The sequence below is a fragment of the Odontesthes bonariensis genome, chromosome 5 (genome assembly GCF_027942865.1).
Source record: "Odontesthes bonariensis isolate fOdoBon6 chromosome 5, fOdoBon6.hap1, whole genome shotgun sequence".
Classification (NCBI taxonomy): domain Eukaryota; kingdom Metazoa; phylum Chordata; class Actinopteri; order Atheriniformes; family Atherinopsidae; genus Odontesthes; species Odontesthes bonariensis.
Window position 1 is genome coordinate 20,534,930 of NC_134510.1, and position 16,662 is coordinate 20,551,591.

Sequence of the window (16,662 nt, forward strand, 5' to 3'; positions counted from 1 at the left end):
CATCCATCTGTATTATCATTAACGGTGGCTGGTCTCGGATCAGCACACAGCCACACATAAGCCCGCCCCCTTTCGGGAATGGAATGTTTGGGACACTTTGATTGACAGTCGAAGCTGACCAATCGAAAGGTCGGGTTTGCGACTCGTGGCCAATAGTAAATACCAGTACTTTGTGCTGGAACTTTTTTTTTATTCATGCAAGAACTCGAGACGTCGAAGCATGCACCTTACCCTTCTCGCGCACAGCGCTGGGAATCATGCTTACAAAGTGCGAAAACGTCTGGGATGCTGTGAGGTCTCTTTTCGCGGGCTTTTGGATCACTTTTAGCGTTTGTTCCGTCGGCGTCCACGGCCAGGAGGGTAAGAAAACGACTATTTTCCCCACGCTTGTGATAAGATAAGGATTGTGACGCGAGATTGGAGTTCAAACATCTTGTCAGCCAGCTGCTGAAGATCCCCTCAGTAGATTATTAGCTGGCTTCCTTGGTGTCGAGTTAATGTTTTTGCTTGTAACGACATGATTATAAAGTCTAAGCAAAAGGACGAGCATTAATAGCAACTTTTTTTTTTTTAGTTTAAGCTTATTTTCTGCATCGTTTACTCATTGTGTCATGCAAAACTGAATCCTACTATTGTTCAAGTTAGAAAAAAAGAAAGACAGAATTGGCTAATAATCCTACTGTGTCAGTGTGAGCCACAGGAAACGTATGTTAGTGTAACTTTTTTGATTTGTTGCTGCAGGAGAAATACTGTATTGCAGATTTGACGTGGGTACGAAGGTCGACCGTGTGCTGTCATGGTTACATTCTTCGCATACTCTTCCCTTGTTAATGTGTTTACCTGCTGATCCCAGCTATCTTTTCCCAGCGTTTTTTCTTTTTCTTTTTATTATATCTTAACACCAGTTAAGCCCAGTATGAATCACAGTGACCATGTGTACTCACACATAGAGAGAAAGAACAGTTATTACGCTTGTAGACGGTGACTCCAGCAGTCAGCCACACCACAAATCCTTGTTTTTGTCTGTCTCCGGGTCTTTGGTTTCCTCATATCGGACGATGATTAAGTCCTGGGTAAATTATCCACTCTGAATCTTTTTTTTTTTTTTTTTAAAGCTTTGGTGGGGCCAGGTTTTGGGGGGGGAGCATTGCAGCCGATGCGCTGTAATGCTGCAACTGACATACCAGAGGGGTTAAGGCTATGTAGTGACAGGTAGCACAGGTGAACATCCTGTCTGCCAGTGAGGACCTGTAAAGACCTGCCAGCAAAACCACAAGGGGAAAACAGAGTTGCTGGTGTGCTTCTGGTCGACTCTCTTCTTGCCGCGCCATCCACTCTGAATCCTGTTTAGTGTAATTTACCCCTCTAAATTTTCCCTAGCTGGCCCGAACAGACTGAATACATATCAGTTTCCCAATCAAACTGCTCTGGAGAGTAATTGAAAGAGTTCGTTGAGCAGGGCACAATTCCAGGCCAACCAGAACTTCCCCCAGTATTGCCGCCTCGGTGGCCTCCCACAGGAAGGTGACGGATCCACGCTCTGTTGCCCGCGGTTACAGTATGTCACTGTGGCATTTCCAGGGAATCCTTCGGGGGCTTGAGGAGGGGCAGTGACATTCAAAGGCTGATGGTATTTTGGAGCTGAAGATCTGTTGGGAATCGGGGGGTGGTGGGGGGGGGGGGGGGGTGATACTGGAGGCATGACACAGGGTGAGTGGGGTGGTTATCTAGAAGTTTCCCCTCAACACTTTTGAGGAAGCCTTTTATGGAAGACAAGGATGGGGTGTGATGATTAGCCTTAGTCTGACCCCGGGGCCCTTTTATGCATTTTGACCAATACCGGAACCCTTTGTTTTGGCTGTGGTATACGCGCACGCCGCCTCCACAGCACAGTTCTGTGAAACCGCTGGGGGAATTGACTCACTGTTTTTCAGCGACCAAGGAGGATGTTGGACCGTCTAAATATTTGTGCTTTCTGTTCCAGTCCAAGCGTTAGTCACAGCGGTCGCAGGTCAGAAGACTCAGTGAAAAAAAATTAAAGATAAGTTGTTTGCAGGGAAGCTAATTCGCAGTTCTCGTGCTCCTCTATTAGAGATAAGAGCCCAGTAAGAAATCCCAGACTTTTTATAAAATTTCATTTCAGTGGATTAAATCTTTTGGAGATTGTCCTCTGCTACATGGTGTGCATGTTGTAGTGTTCATGAGCCGAGCACTTTCCTCCCTGGCAGTTGTGTCATCGCTCAGTTATGATCGTAAAACATGCCCAGGTCTGCGGGGCACGTTCAGGTGAGACTTGTTAAGCCTGATTCTTCCTCGGCGCAACCGCGCAACTGTTCTGGCTCGAGAACCATTAATGACGTCATCGAAAGCGCCAGCCCCTTCACAGTTCCTTCAGCTCATAAGCGCAGTTTGCGCCGAGTATGCGTCACATTTGCAGTTCTCTCCAGACCAGCGGGCGTCACTGTTGAGGAAACAAGCTGAAGAACCGGACGAAGAAAAGCATACGAAGAAAGCATACACAATGCCACCTGTGGTGTCACGTCAGCAGAGGCTGGCACATCTGATGCAGATGCGGAATGAATTTACTCTGGGTGTAGAACTGTATATGTATCTCAGTGCTAAGCGGCTGCGGCAAAAACAGAAGAGAAGGTGGAATGTTCGTCCTTTGCAACAAGACGAACTTTGTCAAACGTTGTCCTTTGGGACAACGTTGTCCCAGTGTAACTTCATAGATGTGTCGTACAGATGTTTGTAGAGGCGCACCCTCTCGGTCACCGCGGTCTCTGCAGTGTTCATGTTTCCTTTCTCTTGGTCAGCTGTTTCCGGTTGAGCTCGCGCGAAGTCAGAAAAAAAGTTGTGTGCGCGCCCTTGCGACGCGCGAGGATTTTTTAGCTTGCGACGGGGGGCGTGGCGGAATTTTGGGTCACGTGACCGTTTGCGCCATTTGCGACCAGCTAGTAAGAATGGGTCAAAGCGAGGTTGCGCCAGGTAAGAATCAGGCTTTAGCCTTTAGTCCTTAAATCGCGCGTTAACAAAGCCCTTAATATTCTGTCTGTTTGATTAAGACGGGTGATGACGAGACTGTCTGCGGTTATGTCATCCTGGCTTTGCTGAAAAGTATTCCCACGCTTCTCACAGCGTTTCTCAGATGCAAAATGCTTTTATATCTGCCAGCTCCACAGCTCATAAATACTGCACCTGCTCAGGACACCGTGCAGCTGAACTATCATGAATTATTTTTGTAAAACGAACTGGCTCAAGCTTGTCAGGTATGAATATTTTCTGTTGTATTCAACCTTTTAAGTTTTTTTGCAGTACCGAACAAGAAATTGGAATATCACGACTTGGAATAATAAAGAAAATAATTCATTTCAGCCTCCATGGAAGAGCAGTGATGTGTGCCGTCTTCTGTTTTGTCTGGCCACAGCCTTTCTTTTTACGCTTGTGTTATGTCAGGTAATGGCTGCGGACACACGCTGCTGGGAGCAGAGTCTGGCACTCTAGCGTCTCAGAACTACCCAGGCACCTACCCCAGTGACGCCTGGTGCAAGTGGAGGATTCGTGTGCCTGAGGGGCGGACGCTGCGGCTGCTGTTCGGAGACTTCGACATTGAGAGCAGTCCGGGCTGCAGCAATGGTTCAGTTGTTATCACGGACAAGAGCGGAGAACCCAGCATGGGTGAGAAGTGAAAGCTCTTAAATACTCGCTAATGGGCTTTTTACATTCTACACCACTGCGGAAGTTCTCCCCGCCATGATCGTACACACAGGCCACGCCATTCAACTGACGCACCTTTTTTGCTAGAGACACACGTATGTTTTGCAACCACCTGTATCAAGTTGTGTCTTGAGGGCATAGCTATTTGACAGCAAACCGAAATGAGGGTTGAGAGATTTAGGGGAAATAGATATTCTGACAGGCTGCTGTTGGATATATTAATGGCCTCCAGAGAACCTCGTGATTTTCTTTTTTCTTTTTTACTGTCATCTCAGGTTCAGCATAGGTTCTCATCATTATAGAGTCAAGTGTTAGTGGGAGGATTGTGACGTAAACGGCACACAGTACAATTAGAAAGCTCAAGGAATTTAGTGCAGATGTGAGAGAGATGTCTGTGGCCTCTTCCTAACATGTGGAAATCGGGGGTGGGGGTCACCACCTTGCCAAAGTCTCGAAGATGACCCGACCTGTGGAGCTGAACTGAGAGTGAACTGTTTTATATGGTTAGAAACAACCTGGAAACCGAGGTGCAGGTTTGTGCAGATTAAAAGTTTCACTGTCTACAGTCCAGCTGGCTTTGTGTCGCTTAGAAAGAGGCCGCTGGTCTAAAACGGACATCTTTAGATTGATCCGAAGCTCTTAGCTGTAAGTTTAATGTCTCCATGATGATGGAGACTGTAACAACTGTTGACCGTGGCGGTGGTAGCATCACGCTGTGGGACTTTTTCCACTGCCAGTCAGCTAGAAAGTTGAAACTTTCACACAGTTGGGTGTTCCAACAAGGCACTGACTCCAAACATACGTCAAAGTGGGCTTGGGGTATGGATTAAATTAGGCCGATGGAAAGGCTTTCCCAAAGTCTTTTTAAGAAGATGTTCATCAGTGCTATTAAGTCAGGTCTGTGCCAGGAAAGCAAAATATTTACTTTCACTTAACAATTCAGCCAAAAAACAATGGTCAAATATCCAGCCAGATTCTCCCAGAAGCTCGTTAATGTCCACAGAAACATGTTTGGTCAAGTTCCAACTTGTTAAGGAACATACAACAGGCACGAGGCGTGTTGCTTTTAAAGTTCCGACCCTTTTCTTCTGGGAAATTGTGCAATTATCCATTTCAAAGACATCATTGTGGCCCAATACTGCCACGGCATCTCTGTCTGTGATGAGTAAGTCAGCTGTGCATGTGCATTCCCAGGTCCGGTGTGTGGCAAGCTTGATGCAGCACAGAAGAATGTGACACTTAAAAGCAACGAAGTGACGGTAGCATTCAAGTCAGGCCCACATCGCTCTGGACGAGGTTTTCTACTCTCATACACAACAGACCAGTATCCAGGTAAGCCTGCGTTTGCTCGACTGTGGTTTCAGTCACGCTGATAAACTGGTAACCGGTTCAGTATTGTTACTTGGAATCCTGAGCACATGGCTTACACATGGCCAACTTTTATGAATGCCTTACTAATGAACTGTGTGTGCGCACGCTCTTATTTTATAGGTTTAAGTTGGTGTAATTTGAAGCTGTTTTCTCGTGCATGGGGGGCTTGTGCGTTGAGGTCTGTGCGTGCATGAGTCACCGCTTATTGGCATTCATCCTCCGTCGCCATCTTTGCTCTGGTATGTTTGCTCAGAAAACAAGAGTCGGACTCCCTCTCGCAGACTGAATGGAGCGAGGCCTCGGGCTTCAGTCTGTCATTTGTACAGTCTTCACCAGCCCCGTTAACCACTGCAAGCCCGCAACTGCCTTTTAATCCCACTGATTTAGCTGTTAACTCTCCAGCCGCGCCACAGCAAATTCTGCCTTCCTTTTTTTCAGTTTTTTTGTAGATTGGGTTCATCGCAAAAAGGCGCAACAAGTTAAAGCTCTTAACTCTCCTTTTCTCTGGATGAAGTAATCTAAACTGTAAAGCGCGTATCATAGCTTCCTGTTTTTCAGTGAGTTGTTTGTAAAAAAAAAAATCGTCAGCGTCTGGAGTGGTGCGCACACACAGACCACTGTCTCCTAACTGTCATCGCACGAGGACCATTCACTGTCCTCGTGAACTGTGACTAAAGGACAGTAACAAAGGGTGCAGTCACATCAACGGTGATGGCCAGCGTTGCCTTAATACAGCGCGCTTAGAGCATGCCAGAGCGTCTGTGATTGTGTGATTGAGCGAATGGAGGGGAGGGATTATTACGCAAGCCTGAAACACAGGGTCCCATACTGTTCAAGTACCAACTACACTTTTCAAGAAGGTGCAGATTAATTCTGGCATCTGCTCTGCTCTGTTTTTTTTGTTTTTTTTTCAGATCTCATCTCTTGTTTACGAAGAGGATCTCATTTCAACTCGCAGCAGTTGAGGTAAGCAGTTGGCGAGTCACGTCTCCGACAGCGGAGTCGGTTTCACTGGGTTGAATAACGTGTCATTCTGCTGCTCCTCAGCGTGTACTGCCCTGCTGGATGCAAGGACGTCAGCGGGGACGTTTGGGGGAACTCTGAGCAGGGTTACAGAGACGTAAGCACGCGACATTTCACTTGGTCGCATCGCTGCGTTCGAATTTTTTGTGATTAAAAGAGAAACGTCTGACGGTGATCCATCCTCTCCCCTCTGCCACAGACCTCAGTCCTGTGCAAGTCTGCGGTCCACGCTGGAGCCGCTTCCGATGGCGCGGGAGGTCGCATCGCCGTGCACCGAGGGAGGAGTCTTACACTCTATGAATCCACCTTTGCCAACGGGATCCTCTCTAAGATGTGTGTTGGTTTGGTGTTGTATTCCAGATGACAGATCACAGTAATGTCTGTCAGGGGCCAGTCTGACCATGCATTGCTGCTCTTTTGACAGGGGATCATTATCGGAGAAGAAGCTGCTTTTCAGCCAAGGTATGAGGCAGCCATGACATTTCTAATTGCACGTTGCAAATTTTCCCCGCAGATATACGGGGGTTTTCTACATTTCTTTTTTTTTTTTAGCCAGTTTGCCGCAGGCGGAGCGGCTAAGAGAGCGAGGCAAGCTGCATCATTTTCTTTTTTTTTAAATGCTAAACACGAACATTTTCTGCCGTCACGACAGCCGCAAGTTCCTCTCAACTTGGCATGAAAAAGCAGCATCTTGATATACACAATTTCAAGTGGCCAACGTTGCTGTGTGTCTTGAAAAAGAAAGTTACATAATGGGATGCTTCCATCTGTCGATTCCTTCCTCTCGTCCCTGAACAGAATGCAACAACATCCTGACCGTCTCTGGTCTGAATGCCTCATCTTTCTGGGACAAAAACAGTCCAGAGCACAGACTGTTCTCGTCCTCCAGAAACATGGAGTCCGGCCATGACTTCCTACACTGGGCGGCAGACAGTAGTGATCCAAACCCGTGGGTGGAGATGGAGCTGGTTGATAGAAGCACCGTCACAGGTCTGGAAAATATATCTATTTTATTTATTTATTTTTTAAATAATAAATAAACTTGCTTAAGGGATAGCTTTGGTGATATTTTCTATTTAGTGTAAAGTAAAGGGCGGATTATACTTCTGCGTCTATCGTCTTGACGTGTTGCTTTGCTCTGGTCGCGAACCACTTTTCATGTTATGGTTCTGCAACCTCGGTCTGGAATTTCTCGGGACGCACAGCAGTTTCCCCTCGCGAGAATTTCGGTGGGCGGTGACGAGAACTTCGGCGGCGCTGGCGGAAGTGTTTGTTTTTACAAAAAAGAAAAAGTGTATGCAAGATATGGATTTGGAGTTGCTCGACATCGAAGAAGAACAGCTTTTTTTTTGGAGTTGGCGAAAATGCAAAGGTGGAAGCCACACAGACAACCGGAAAGGCACACCGAGGACCAATCACAGCCGCTTTTGTCTGCGCACTTCCGTTGGTGGTCTGCGTCCGTCCGACGTGTAGTCAGGATTTTTCTGAGGTGCACGACGACGCGCGCAGAGCCTCTGCGTGGGGGAGTGGTCAAGATTTTGACGCTCGCAGAGGCTCTGCGTCCGAGCGTCAGAGGCTTTGCGCCTGAAGCATAAATCAGGCTTAACACATTGTTCTCTTTTCTCAGGAATAGTAACAACGGGATCGGATGAGAACTACATCCAATCCTACAGTCTCCATTTCAGCAAGGACAAAAAGACCTGGAAGCCGTACCGAGGCGCTCTGAGCAAGGAACAAAAGGTTGGTGGTGAGCTGCACATCGCGAGGCTCGTTTCAGACAAAAGGACGTCGGAGTTCTCTGCGAGGAGAATAACTCGGCTCTCTCTGGCACCCAGGTGTTTCAGGCCTACACCGACGGCCACCTCAAAGTGCTCAACAGCCTGTTTCCTGCTGCGGTGGCTCGATTCGTTCGCCTGCAGCCGCTGAGCTGGCACGGCAGAGCTTCGGCTCAGGTCCGAGTTGTGGGCTGTCCGGCTGCAAAAGCCACACCGAGGTCGCGGGCACCCGGAGGTGAGTAAAGCGCCTCCGTTCACTCGGTCAAAATTAGCAACCGCCCGCTCCAGGGCCCTCATTTATCATTAGTGCGTAGAATCCCTTCTAAATCCTGTCGTATGAGTGAAATTTAGAATGTGCCCAAGTACAAAAAAATCGGCATTCATCAAACGTTCTTACACAGGTCGTACGCACACAGGTAGGTAATCTGCAATGATAAATACCACACCTGCCAATTCACCTTGCGCGGGCACGATCAGACTAATTTGCATCATGGAACGCCCCCAATTAACCATATATGGCACCAACATTCCCTTTAAAAGCCACCGGAACTTGCTTGTTTGCTTGCTTGCGCTTGACATTTCTTTTCTCATGTGTCTATGCATGAAATATCTTTTAACTTATTTAGACTGTTGCCTGTTTTTAAATTCATTTAAATGATTTTATTTGTTTCTCTTTATATTCTTTTACGTATTTTTAATGCTTCTTGCACTCCCTGCTGCAATGCTTTTATTTTATGTAAAGCACTTTGAACTGTTTTGTACATGAAATGTGCTATACAAATCAATTTGATTTGATTTGATTGACTCAGAGCGCGGATCTCGAAAACACATGAGAAGCAATACAGAATCATACGCGGCGGACAGCACAGCTTTATGCCAATTACGCACACAGGCTCCACACCTCCACACACGCATCGCGTCTGCAATCATAACTCACCCCCCCCCTGGCCATCGGGCAACGACATTGAGAAGCAGCATATCACTGTCGCATATAAGCTGTACATTAATGGAGTGCTTCCCCTTCCTATTCACGAAGTTGTATTGGTGCTGTGATGGTGCTTTTAGTGCGACGTCAGTGCAGTCTATTGCTCCTATGACGTTGGGGAACTGCGCGATACCATAAAACCCTCGCTTAATGTCTGCCTGGCGTGGACCCCCATAAGGGAATCGAATGTAAGTCGGTGCCAAAGAAATAATCGCATCCAACACTGTGGGCAGAATTCGGCTCATGGACGCCTGAGAAATGCCGCATCGATCTCCTACCTCGCGCTGAAACGTACCTGTAGCCAAAAAGCCCAGAGTGGACAGCACCTGTGTATGCACAGGTATGGCTTGCGTGCGCTTAGTTTCGCGCTCGAGAAATGGCCCCAATTCACGGCAGAGGTCGAGCAATATATGTTTTGGAAATCTGAACCTGCTTACAAGCCACTCACTACTTTCTGCCAATAAATCTGCACGCTCCCTAAACACGCGCTCCCTCCGTAGCGCACGGTTTTCCAGATCCTCAAGCAATGCAAGATGGGCCATGTTGCGTTCTGAATGGCATGTCCTACGTGTGCCTTTTATACCCATATCAATTAAACTAGGCTGATTATTGTCAGGTCTTCTGGTGAAACAATTATTGTTACACTCTGAATGAAATGCAATGAACGCCAGGTAGGTCTAATGCACCGTGCTTTGGAATTGCATAGGCTACACGGACCCAAATGCCGTCAGACATACTGTAATGCAACAACTGAATGAACATTGTAATATTCCCCTGTGCAGCGATCAACACCATTTGCAGTTTCGTAATTCTACCACTAGGCAATGTGCGTAAGCATGGTCAAAGCTGTGCGTAGATTTAGGCACATTTCAAAGTTCAAGTACATGTTCATAAATCCCACACTTTGCTCAGGAATGATCGCACGGACGCTTTACGCACAGATCTGTTCCTAAGAACGCTTGATAAATGAGGGCCCTGGTGTCAAGATTTTCCTCTCCTCCTGCTTTTCCTGACAGAATCCCCGTCCATCAAAGTGAACATGGACATCTCACGCCCGAGCCCCTCTCCCACCCCCACCGAGGGCTCAGTGTTGGTGGAGACGACATTAAGTATGCGCTTTTATCTCCATCTGATTGGCTGATGTGACATTTCTCTACCAGCATTTGGGGATGTGTACAGGTTATATCAGTAAGAGCAATGTATTGTGTGTTGAGTGCATCATCTCTGTGAACTGCACATCTTCTTTAATTGTTCAGTCACTGAGACGTTTGAACTCCTGCAGGCTCCAGTCAGCCAGTGATAGTGGCAGTGGGAGTGGTCCTGGGGCTTCTAATGTGCGGGAGTTGTTTGTTAGCTGGAATCTGGTGGAAACGAAGGTACTGTACATCGACACATCGGTTGGAATGTTCTTTATTTGCCACTTCAAAGAATCATTGAACTTTGTGAATCGATGCTTGTCATAACTCCCCAAATACGAATAGACTCTCTTTAAAATGTCAAAGGGTTATGCAAATCATCTTGTTTGGGTTCGATTGTGTAAATGAACAGAAAGTCTCATTAAAACAGGCTGACTGCTTTCCATTCAGTGAGTCGGCTAATCGCACCCAGAAGCCGCATTTCACATGGAAAATACCCTCACTGTGTGCTTTAATCTCCTCTGTATAGGAAAAAAGAGTCACAAATGAAGTACTCCATACCCACAGGTAAGACGAGCCATGCAGGGTTTTTTTTAGGCACTTTCGTCATCCGTTGTTGCAAACTCTTGACTTTGACTCGTCTTTGTGTCGAGCAGATTGTCAGAGTTTTAAGGCCAAGTGTCCACAGTCAGAGCTCATCTCTTACCCGCTGGAGCGAAACGTCCACGATGCTCTACCGAGCCCCCCTCTCAACGGTGAGATGTGATGCATATTTTATGTTGTTTGTTTAAATATATATATATATATATATATATATATGTGTGTGTGTGTGTGTGTGTGTGTGTGTGTGTGTGTGTGTAGACTGCATTTCTGCTTCCCCCATCTGTTCAGCCTGCTCAGTCCTCGGCTTCAGTGGTCGGTTTGTGCAGCTCATGCCAGCTCTGACAGGCAAACAGCTCTCTGCGGGCTGTCCATTCTTTCCCCTGGCTCAGCCTATCACCCAGTCACAGTACAAACATTCCTTTCTTTGCTCCGCAGAGCCCCTCTGAAAGAGACTCTTTAATTGGAGCTCGATAAAGGCCTCATAGCCCCCCCACAACCACCCACCCACCCACCCAAGCGGTCCCATCTCTGCGTCCCAAATCCCCTCCCCCAGCAGGGGCAGCCCTTCCCTCAGACGTCCAGTGATAAACAAGGCAGAGGGGTTGATGCTAAGACAATCGAAGCTCCCGCAGAAGCCCGTCTAAGTAAAATGGCTGTGCTGGCTCTTGAGTTAGGTCGAAGCCTCCCACGCCCCCGCCTCTGGATGAAAGTGCTACTTTCTCAGCCTCGTTGCCTTATTGGTAGAAAAGCATTTGCCTTTAGAAAAGCTTTTTTTTTTCCATTGCCATTTATAGACTTTTGATCTGGATCCACCAACATGTTTAAGGCTCATAAAGTAGTTTGGATGCCGATGGCTCAAACAGATTCAACTCTAGACACGCCTCACATCTCTAACTTGGATCATTTCACTGTGTGTTTTCTTTATTTTAACTGTTTGAACTTTGTAGAAAGAAAAAAAAACAGGACAGTTTGTTTGGACTCGCAGGCAGCCGGGTTGCCAGTTGATGTCCAGAGAGGACAAATTCACCGATTAACCCTGTCAGCGACCACGGGCTCCTCTGAGCAACTGCCGAGGATCTAGAATTAAGTTAGTAGCCAACTGCAAATCGGAGGCAGGCTATGTAACGATTGCAAAAGCTCTTTCAGCTTGTAGTTTGATCAGTTAAAAATATCATAAGGAAGCATCAGTCTCCGTTTGGAAACTGTCAAAGTTAAGGAGAGATCTGTGGGAGCAAAGTGTTGGGATGAAGCAGCAGGTCTACAGGTGAGAAAGGAAAAGCATAACCTCCGTACGGGTGCCGAGGAGCTTCAGTCGGTGGAGGAGGGGAGGCGCACAGGTCCACTGCACATCAACAGTTATCTGCTGAAGGAAATTGCTGAAGGCAGCTATTGATGAAAAGGAATAATTCTGAGTTGGAAATATTTCAGTTTGTGTATCAGCGCATTGATTTAAAAAAACACAGCGAATAGAGGCCAGACTCGGTTCCATTAAAAACAGCAGCAAGTTCTGGATGCAGCCAAACAAACTGAGAGAAATCTGGTTTCTATGTTGGTTCGATGTTGGGCTCACATCTATTTGTTTATTTTTTTGTTGCTCACCCAAGGCCACACAAACCAGCCCCGTTTAACTGCCCAAATTCAATTTTTAGGCGACGTTGACTGATTAAAACCTTGGTTTACAGAGAAAACTGGAACACTGAAAGCATTGTGTTGAGAGGCATAAAAGATTGAATTAGAACTGCACATATTCCGATGGTCTTTTATATTGAATAGCATTAAATAATTGATTGCATTTGACAAGTCTAGCTAATTGCATCCAGTATAGATTATGCCGTTGCTCGAGCAGAAACCAATAACCCCCGTTTGTGAATTATCGCCTCGTTTGAAGTAACAGATAGTGTCTCGTGTGAACGGATCGCTTTTTTTTTTTTCTCTCTCTCTCCAGATTACGCCGCGCCTGCTCTTACAGCAGTCGGACAGAGGGTCGGTTCAACGTTTAGACCTTCTTCAGACGAGGACTACACCACCCCCTTCCCTTGCGTCCATTACGACACTCCTGGCAACCTTCCAGAATACGCCGAGCCGCTTCCTCCAGAGCCAGAGTACGCCACCCCTTTCAGTGAGCTGCCCTCCGAGCCCAGCCTGCCAACTCTGACCGGGATGCTTCACGGCAGTACACACGGACCTCCCGTTCCGGCGCCATGCATAGGCGTCAGGATGACACCGCACCACAGTCAGTATGACTGCCCCTCACACAGGATGCTGTCCAATGGCTACTGCACTCCAGCTGTGCACGCCACTGGCCCGCGGCCGGTCAGCGTGGTCTACGCAGAACCCAAGCCGAGTGACTCTTTACTACGGAAGTACACATATGAAGAGGCGTCGTGAAAACGGTGAGCTCAGACATGAGGAAGAAACAGCTCCGGTGAACCAAATCGTGTCGAGATCAGAGGAGCATTCGGAGCGATCTCAAAAGGACGCCAGGCTGGACGGTGCCGTGCACAGTGAGCCGTACCCAGAGATCAGGAATCACTACTCATGGATTATATCAGGGTTCCCCACTCAGAGCACAGGATGGTCTGAGGGGCCACGTGGACAAAAGTATTTTCCTTTCAGGAAGTTTGTACAAGTACGTTGTTTTGTTTTGTTTTGTTTTCTTGTGATGCACAAAGAAGAAGCAGGTTCAGGTGCGTCCGAGAGACTTTTTACTGAAATGTTTAATCACAAGCTGCACTTTCCGAAAAAACACTTAAAAGAAACATATGCATCAATCTATTTAACGTCTAACAGTGGATTGAATGTTACTTGTCCGCACAAAACATTGTATTGTTTACAATGTAGAATTTCAGCATTTTATATGAAGCACTGTAAATGGAACACTGTAACAAAGTGGTTGAGAGTATTGATTACACATGACCACTAGGTGGCGCTGCCGAGCTTCAGGCCTCTAACAATAACTGCTGTATGTGTCATTTCTCATAACCCTCATGTAACATGTATATTAAAAAAAATACCTTTATGTAAAACATTATTTTTTTGGATTGTAATAAAATAAAATAGAGGCAAATATACAAGGTGGTGGTGTCATGGATTATTTTTCTTTCCCCGAAAGCCTTTAGTATGATTTTCAGTATGTGACCCAGTGCTATTCTTTCAACTGTTTGACTTTTTTGACCATTTGTCTTCAGGGGAGAAAGTTGCCAAATAATTTAAATACACATAGCTTTTATTCCCCCTTATTATCTTACACGGAAAGTCTATAGATAGATCAGTTTTAAAAAAGGCAAACTTGTACTTTTTCCGGTTACAGGACATATTTTGTTATGGGGATCTGAGGTCAGTCCACAATGTTACTGACCGCTTCATTAAAGTCTGATTTGTTGGGAGGCTTTGACTAGCTTAACACACCTTAAGGAACACACCTTACTGAGTTTCTGTACAGAATCTCCCAGAAATCCACTGCGATGCTGTGAAACATAAGAAAAGCTTCGTTTCAGTCTCAATAGTAGCTGACAAAGATGCAGAGCTGTATCTAAAATAATGAAGGCTGATGATAAACCGATCATTTTAGTGTGTAAAAAGGCCACATACTTTGCAGTTTAAATGTTCAGCCCCTTATGTGACCTCCGCATTGATTCACATTCATTCACTGATCATAAACCCCTTCTTCTGAGCTGAACTCTTTCCTTTTCCTCTGCCCCTCCTCCTCATCCTCTTCCTCCTCCCTCCCTTCATGGGAGTAGTGCTCCAGTGTCTGGTGTCTGTTCCTGGACGGGGCATCTTTAAAACGCAGGCCACAGTCCTCACATGCATACAGAAGCCCCCCTCTTTGACCGCCCGCTCCTGCTGCCTGAGATGCGCTCTCCTTTCCACCGAGCTGGGTGGAGCTACTATGAACGGCGGTCAAATCTGAAGGAAGTACAGAATTTAGCGCCGTGCGGGAATCGCTGCCTGGCCTGTTCCCAGCAGTTAGCCCAACAGCAGTCTGGGGCAAAGTCCTCGGGCGGCCAGGGGAACAACCCTCAGCTCCTGCCTCGCCGGTGTGTTCAGGAGCCAGCCCGTGGACGGTGCGATAGTGGAAGCGGATCCCGGAGCGGTTGGAAAAGCCCTTCCCACAGAGGCTGCAGGTAAAGGGCCTCTCACCTGTGTGGATGCGGGTGTGAATTTTAAGAGCTCCTGACTGGGTGAAGCACTTCCCACACTGGTTACAGCGGTAGGGCTTCTCTCCTGTGTGGGTCCTCTGGTGCGCCCGGACTCCCGCCAGATGTGGAAACCCCCTGCCGCAGAAGCCGCACGAGTACGGCCTTTCGCCCGTGTGAATCCGCCTGTGGATCTTCAGAGCGCCGGACTGGCTGAAGCTCTTCCCGCAATCGGGGCAGCAGTAAGGCCGGGCACCTGTGTGCACGTTGAGGTGGATGCGGAGGTTGCTGTGAGAGTTAAAGGCCCGGCCGCACTCCGTGCAGAGGAAGCCAGACGGCTTGTGGGCGTGCTCGGAGCGCTGGTGCTGCAGCAGCTGCGAAGGCCTGGAGAAAGAGGCGGGGCAGTGCATGCAGGGATGCTGCGGCAGGAGGGCCCTGCCCCGTTCCTCTTGCTGCTGTGTGGGTCTGTGGCGGGGGTGGCACACCTGAGAACAGGTGGGAAGCGGGCACTGGCAGGACAAACAGGGAAGAGGACCAGAGAGTTGTGCAGAGTGGGCGAGCTGAGGACAGGGTAAACAAGACGTTAAAGGGCAGTGGTGGTGATGAAAATGATGATGGGCATGGGTGTGAGAGAAAGGAGGGTCTGTGCCTTCTTGCTGGCTCAGCAGCTGATTACAGGTTTGTAGGCCACGGTGGCAACAGAAGCAGGGAAACACGGAAAGATGGGACATGGCGCCCAAAGACGCTCTGGAAGGAAGATCTTGGCTTCGAGTCCCTCCATCTGCATCCTCAGCCTGCGGTCGGTTGGACGGCCTGGACTCCAGCTCAGATGTGGCGGCGCTGCGGCAGGGGACGGCGGTGTCCGGTGAGCACGTGCTGAGGTCTTTGGGCTGGCACGCTGCCTCAGAGCGCGGCGATGACGGCGAAGACTGTCTGGGCAGCAAAGTTTCAAAAGATGGAGGGGGACTGGAGTACGGACAGCCGGGGCAGGAGCAGGCGTGATGCACGTCTAAACCGGAGGGACAAGTAGAAAACACATTTTAGGAAAAATAGAAAAAGAAAGAAAAGAAGCGAAAAGATCCATTTCCTAAATGCCAACCTTCTCTTCTGTCTTTGGCCTCTCCCTTCCTCTGTGATGGCCCAGGATGGACCTGTCTGCCCAGGGCTGTCCCCCCCTTGTTCTGGGCGGGTCCAGGCAGCTGGAGATGGGAAGTAGTTTTGAGTCCCAGGGAAGCGCCAGCACCCCCCCACGCTGCGTTCAGCACATCTGGCTGACTCTTAGATGGGTTTCCAGATGAGAGGAGGTCACCAATGAACTGATGCATCTCCATCCAGGAGCACGGGGCATGCTGCGAGAGGTACATAAAGCATGAGTGTACAGGCCGCACGTGCTACACGAACACTGCCTGAAACTGAAGTCCAGGCTACTGACAGCTGGCAACAAACTAAAGGGCTCGCGGCCTGAGCCGAGACCACCCACTCCTCTCAAAAAATGGACTGTAAATGTCAAGTGACAGCTAGCGGCTCTTACTTACAATGTCGCCACCTTTGTCTTTGTCCATGAATTCAAGCAAACGTCGGCGCGGGGTCGACGACTCTCCTTCACAGCCACGATTTCAACGCCTCGCACGCGCACTTTATGGTTAAAAACAACACGTGCGACGAATAAAATGAATTATATGCACGCGTTTGTTGGGACATGGCGACGTGTAGCCCCACTTCAAACCACCAACAGCATTTCTGTTTCCGGGTTTTAAATCACGTGACCGAGGCTCCAGCCCTTTTGTTCCGCTCACGATAACCGCATGTACAGAAGTACATATTGAATCTAAATTTGTGGCTAATGTTAGCCCACAGCGGGATAGGCGTAATAGGGTCTATTCGTCAACAATTCACCAAAGTTTACATTTATT

The 16,662-nt window shown here is 47.9% G+C and overlaps 2 protein-coding genes across 2 annotated transcripts; one reads left to right on the forward strand and one right to left on the reverse strand.

Annotated features, from left to right (window-relative positions):
- Positions 1-197: 197 nt before the first annotated feature.
- LOC142379879 (discoidin, CUB and LCCL domain-containing protein 1) lies at positions 198-13,684 on the forward strand. The gene is made up of 15 exons (XM_075465248.1): positions 198-360; positions 3,457-3,678; positions 4,912-5,049; positions 6,003-6,054; positions 6,136-6,208; positions 6,311-6,444; positions 6,536-6,573; positions 6,910-7,101; positions 7,739-7,851; positions 7,947-8,121; positions 9,888-9,980; positions 10,154-10,247; positions 10,537-10,574; positions 10,664-10,762; positions 12,556-13,684. The coding sequence occupies exons 1-15, from the start codon at positions 258-260 to the stop codon at positions 12,996-12,998; spliced, it is 2,007 nt and encodes a 668-aa protein (XP_075321363.1). The 5' UTR covers positions 198-257; the 3' UTR covers positions 12,999-13,684.
- On the reverse strand, positions 13,310-16,488 carry LOC142379884 (uncharacterized). Its single transcript, XM_075465257.1, has 3 exons — positions 16,285-16,488; positions 15,849-16,098; positions 13,310-15,758 (listed from the first exon to the last, which is right to left on the reverse strand). The coding sequence occupies exons 1-3, from the start codon at positions 16,309-16,311 to the stop codon at positions 14,257-14,259; spliced, it is 1,779 nt and encodes a 592-aa protein (XP_075321372.1). The 5' UTR covers positions 16,312-16,488; the 3' UTR covers positions 13,310-14,256.
- Between the last annotated feature and the right edge of the window lie 174 nt (positions 16,489-16,662).

What these genes read in the sequence shown, in the direction of transcription:
- LOC142379879 (XM_075465248.1), top strand. Translation starts at nt 258, where the DNA reads ATGCTTACAAAGTGCGAAAACGTCTGGGATGCTGTGAGGTCTCTTTTC. An exon ending in CACAACAGACCAGTATCCAG is followed by an intron (nt 5,050 to 6,002) that starts GTAAGCCTGCGT and finishes TTTTTTTTTCAG; the next exon opens with ATCTCATCTCTTGTTTACGA. An exon ending in GAGGTCGCGGGCACCCGGAG is followed by an intron (nt 8,122 to 9,887) that starts GTGAGTAAAGCG and finishes TTTTCCTGACAG; the next exon opens with AATCCCCGTCCATCAAAGTG.
- LOC142379884 (XM_075465257.1), bottom strand. Translation starts at nt 16,311, where the DNA reads ATGGACAAAGACAAAGGTGGCGACATT. An exon ending in AAGACAAAGGTGGCGACATT is followed by an intron (nt 16,099 to 16,284) that starts GTAAGTAAGAGC and finishes TACCTCTCGCAG; the next exon opens with CATGCCCCGTGCTCCTGGAT. An exon ending in GGCCAAAGACAGAAGAGAAG is followed by an intron (nt 15,759 to 15,848) that starts GTTGGCATTTAG and finishes CCTCCGGTTTAG; the next exon opens with ACGTGCATCACGCCTGCTCC.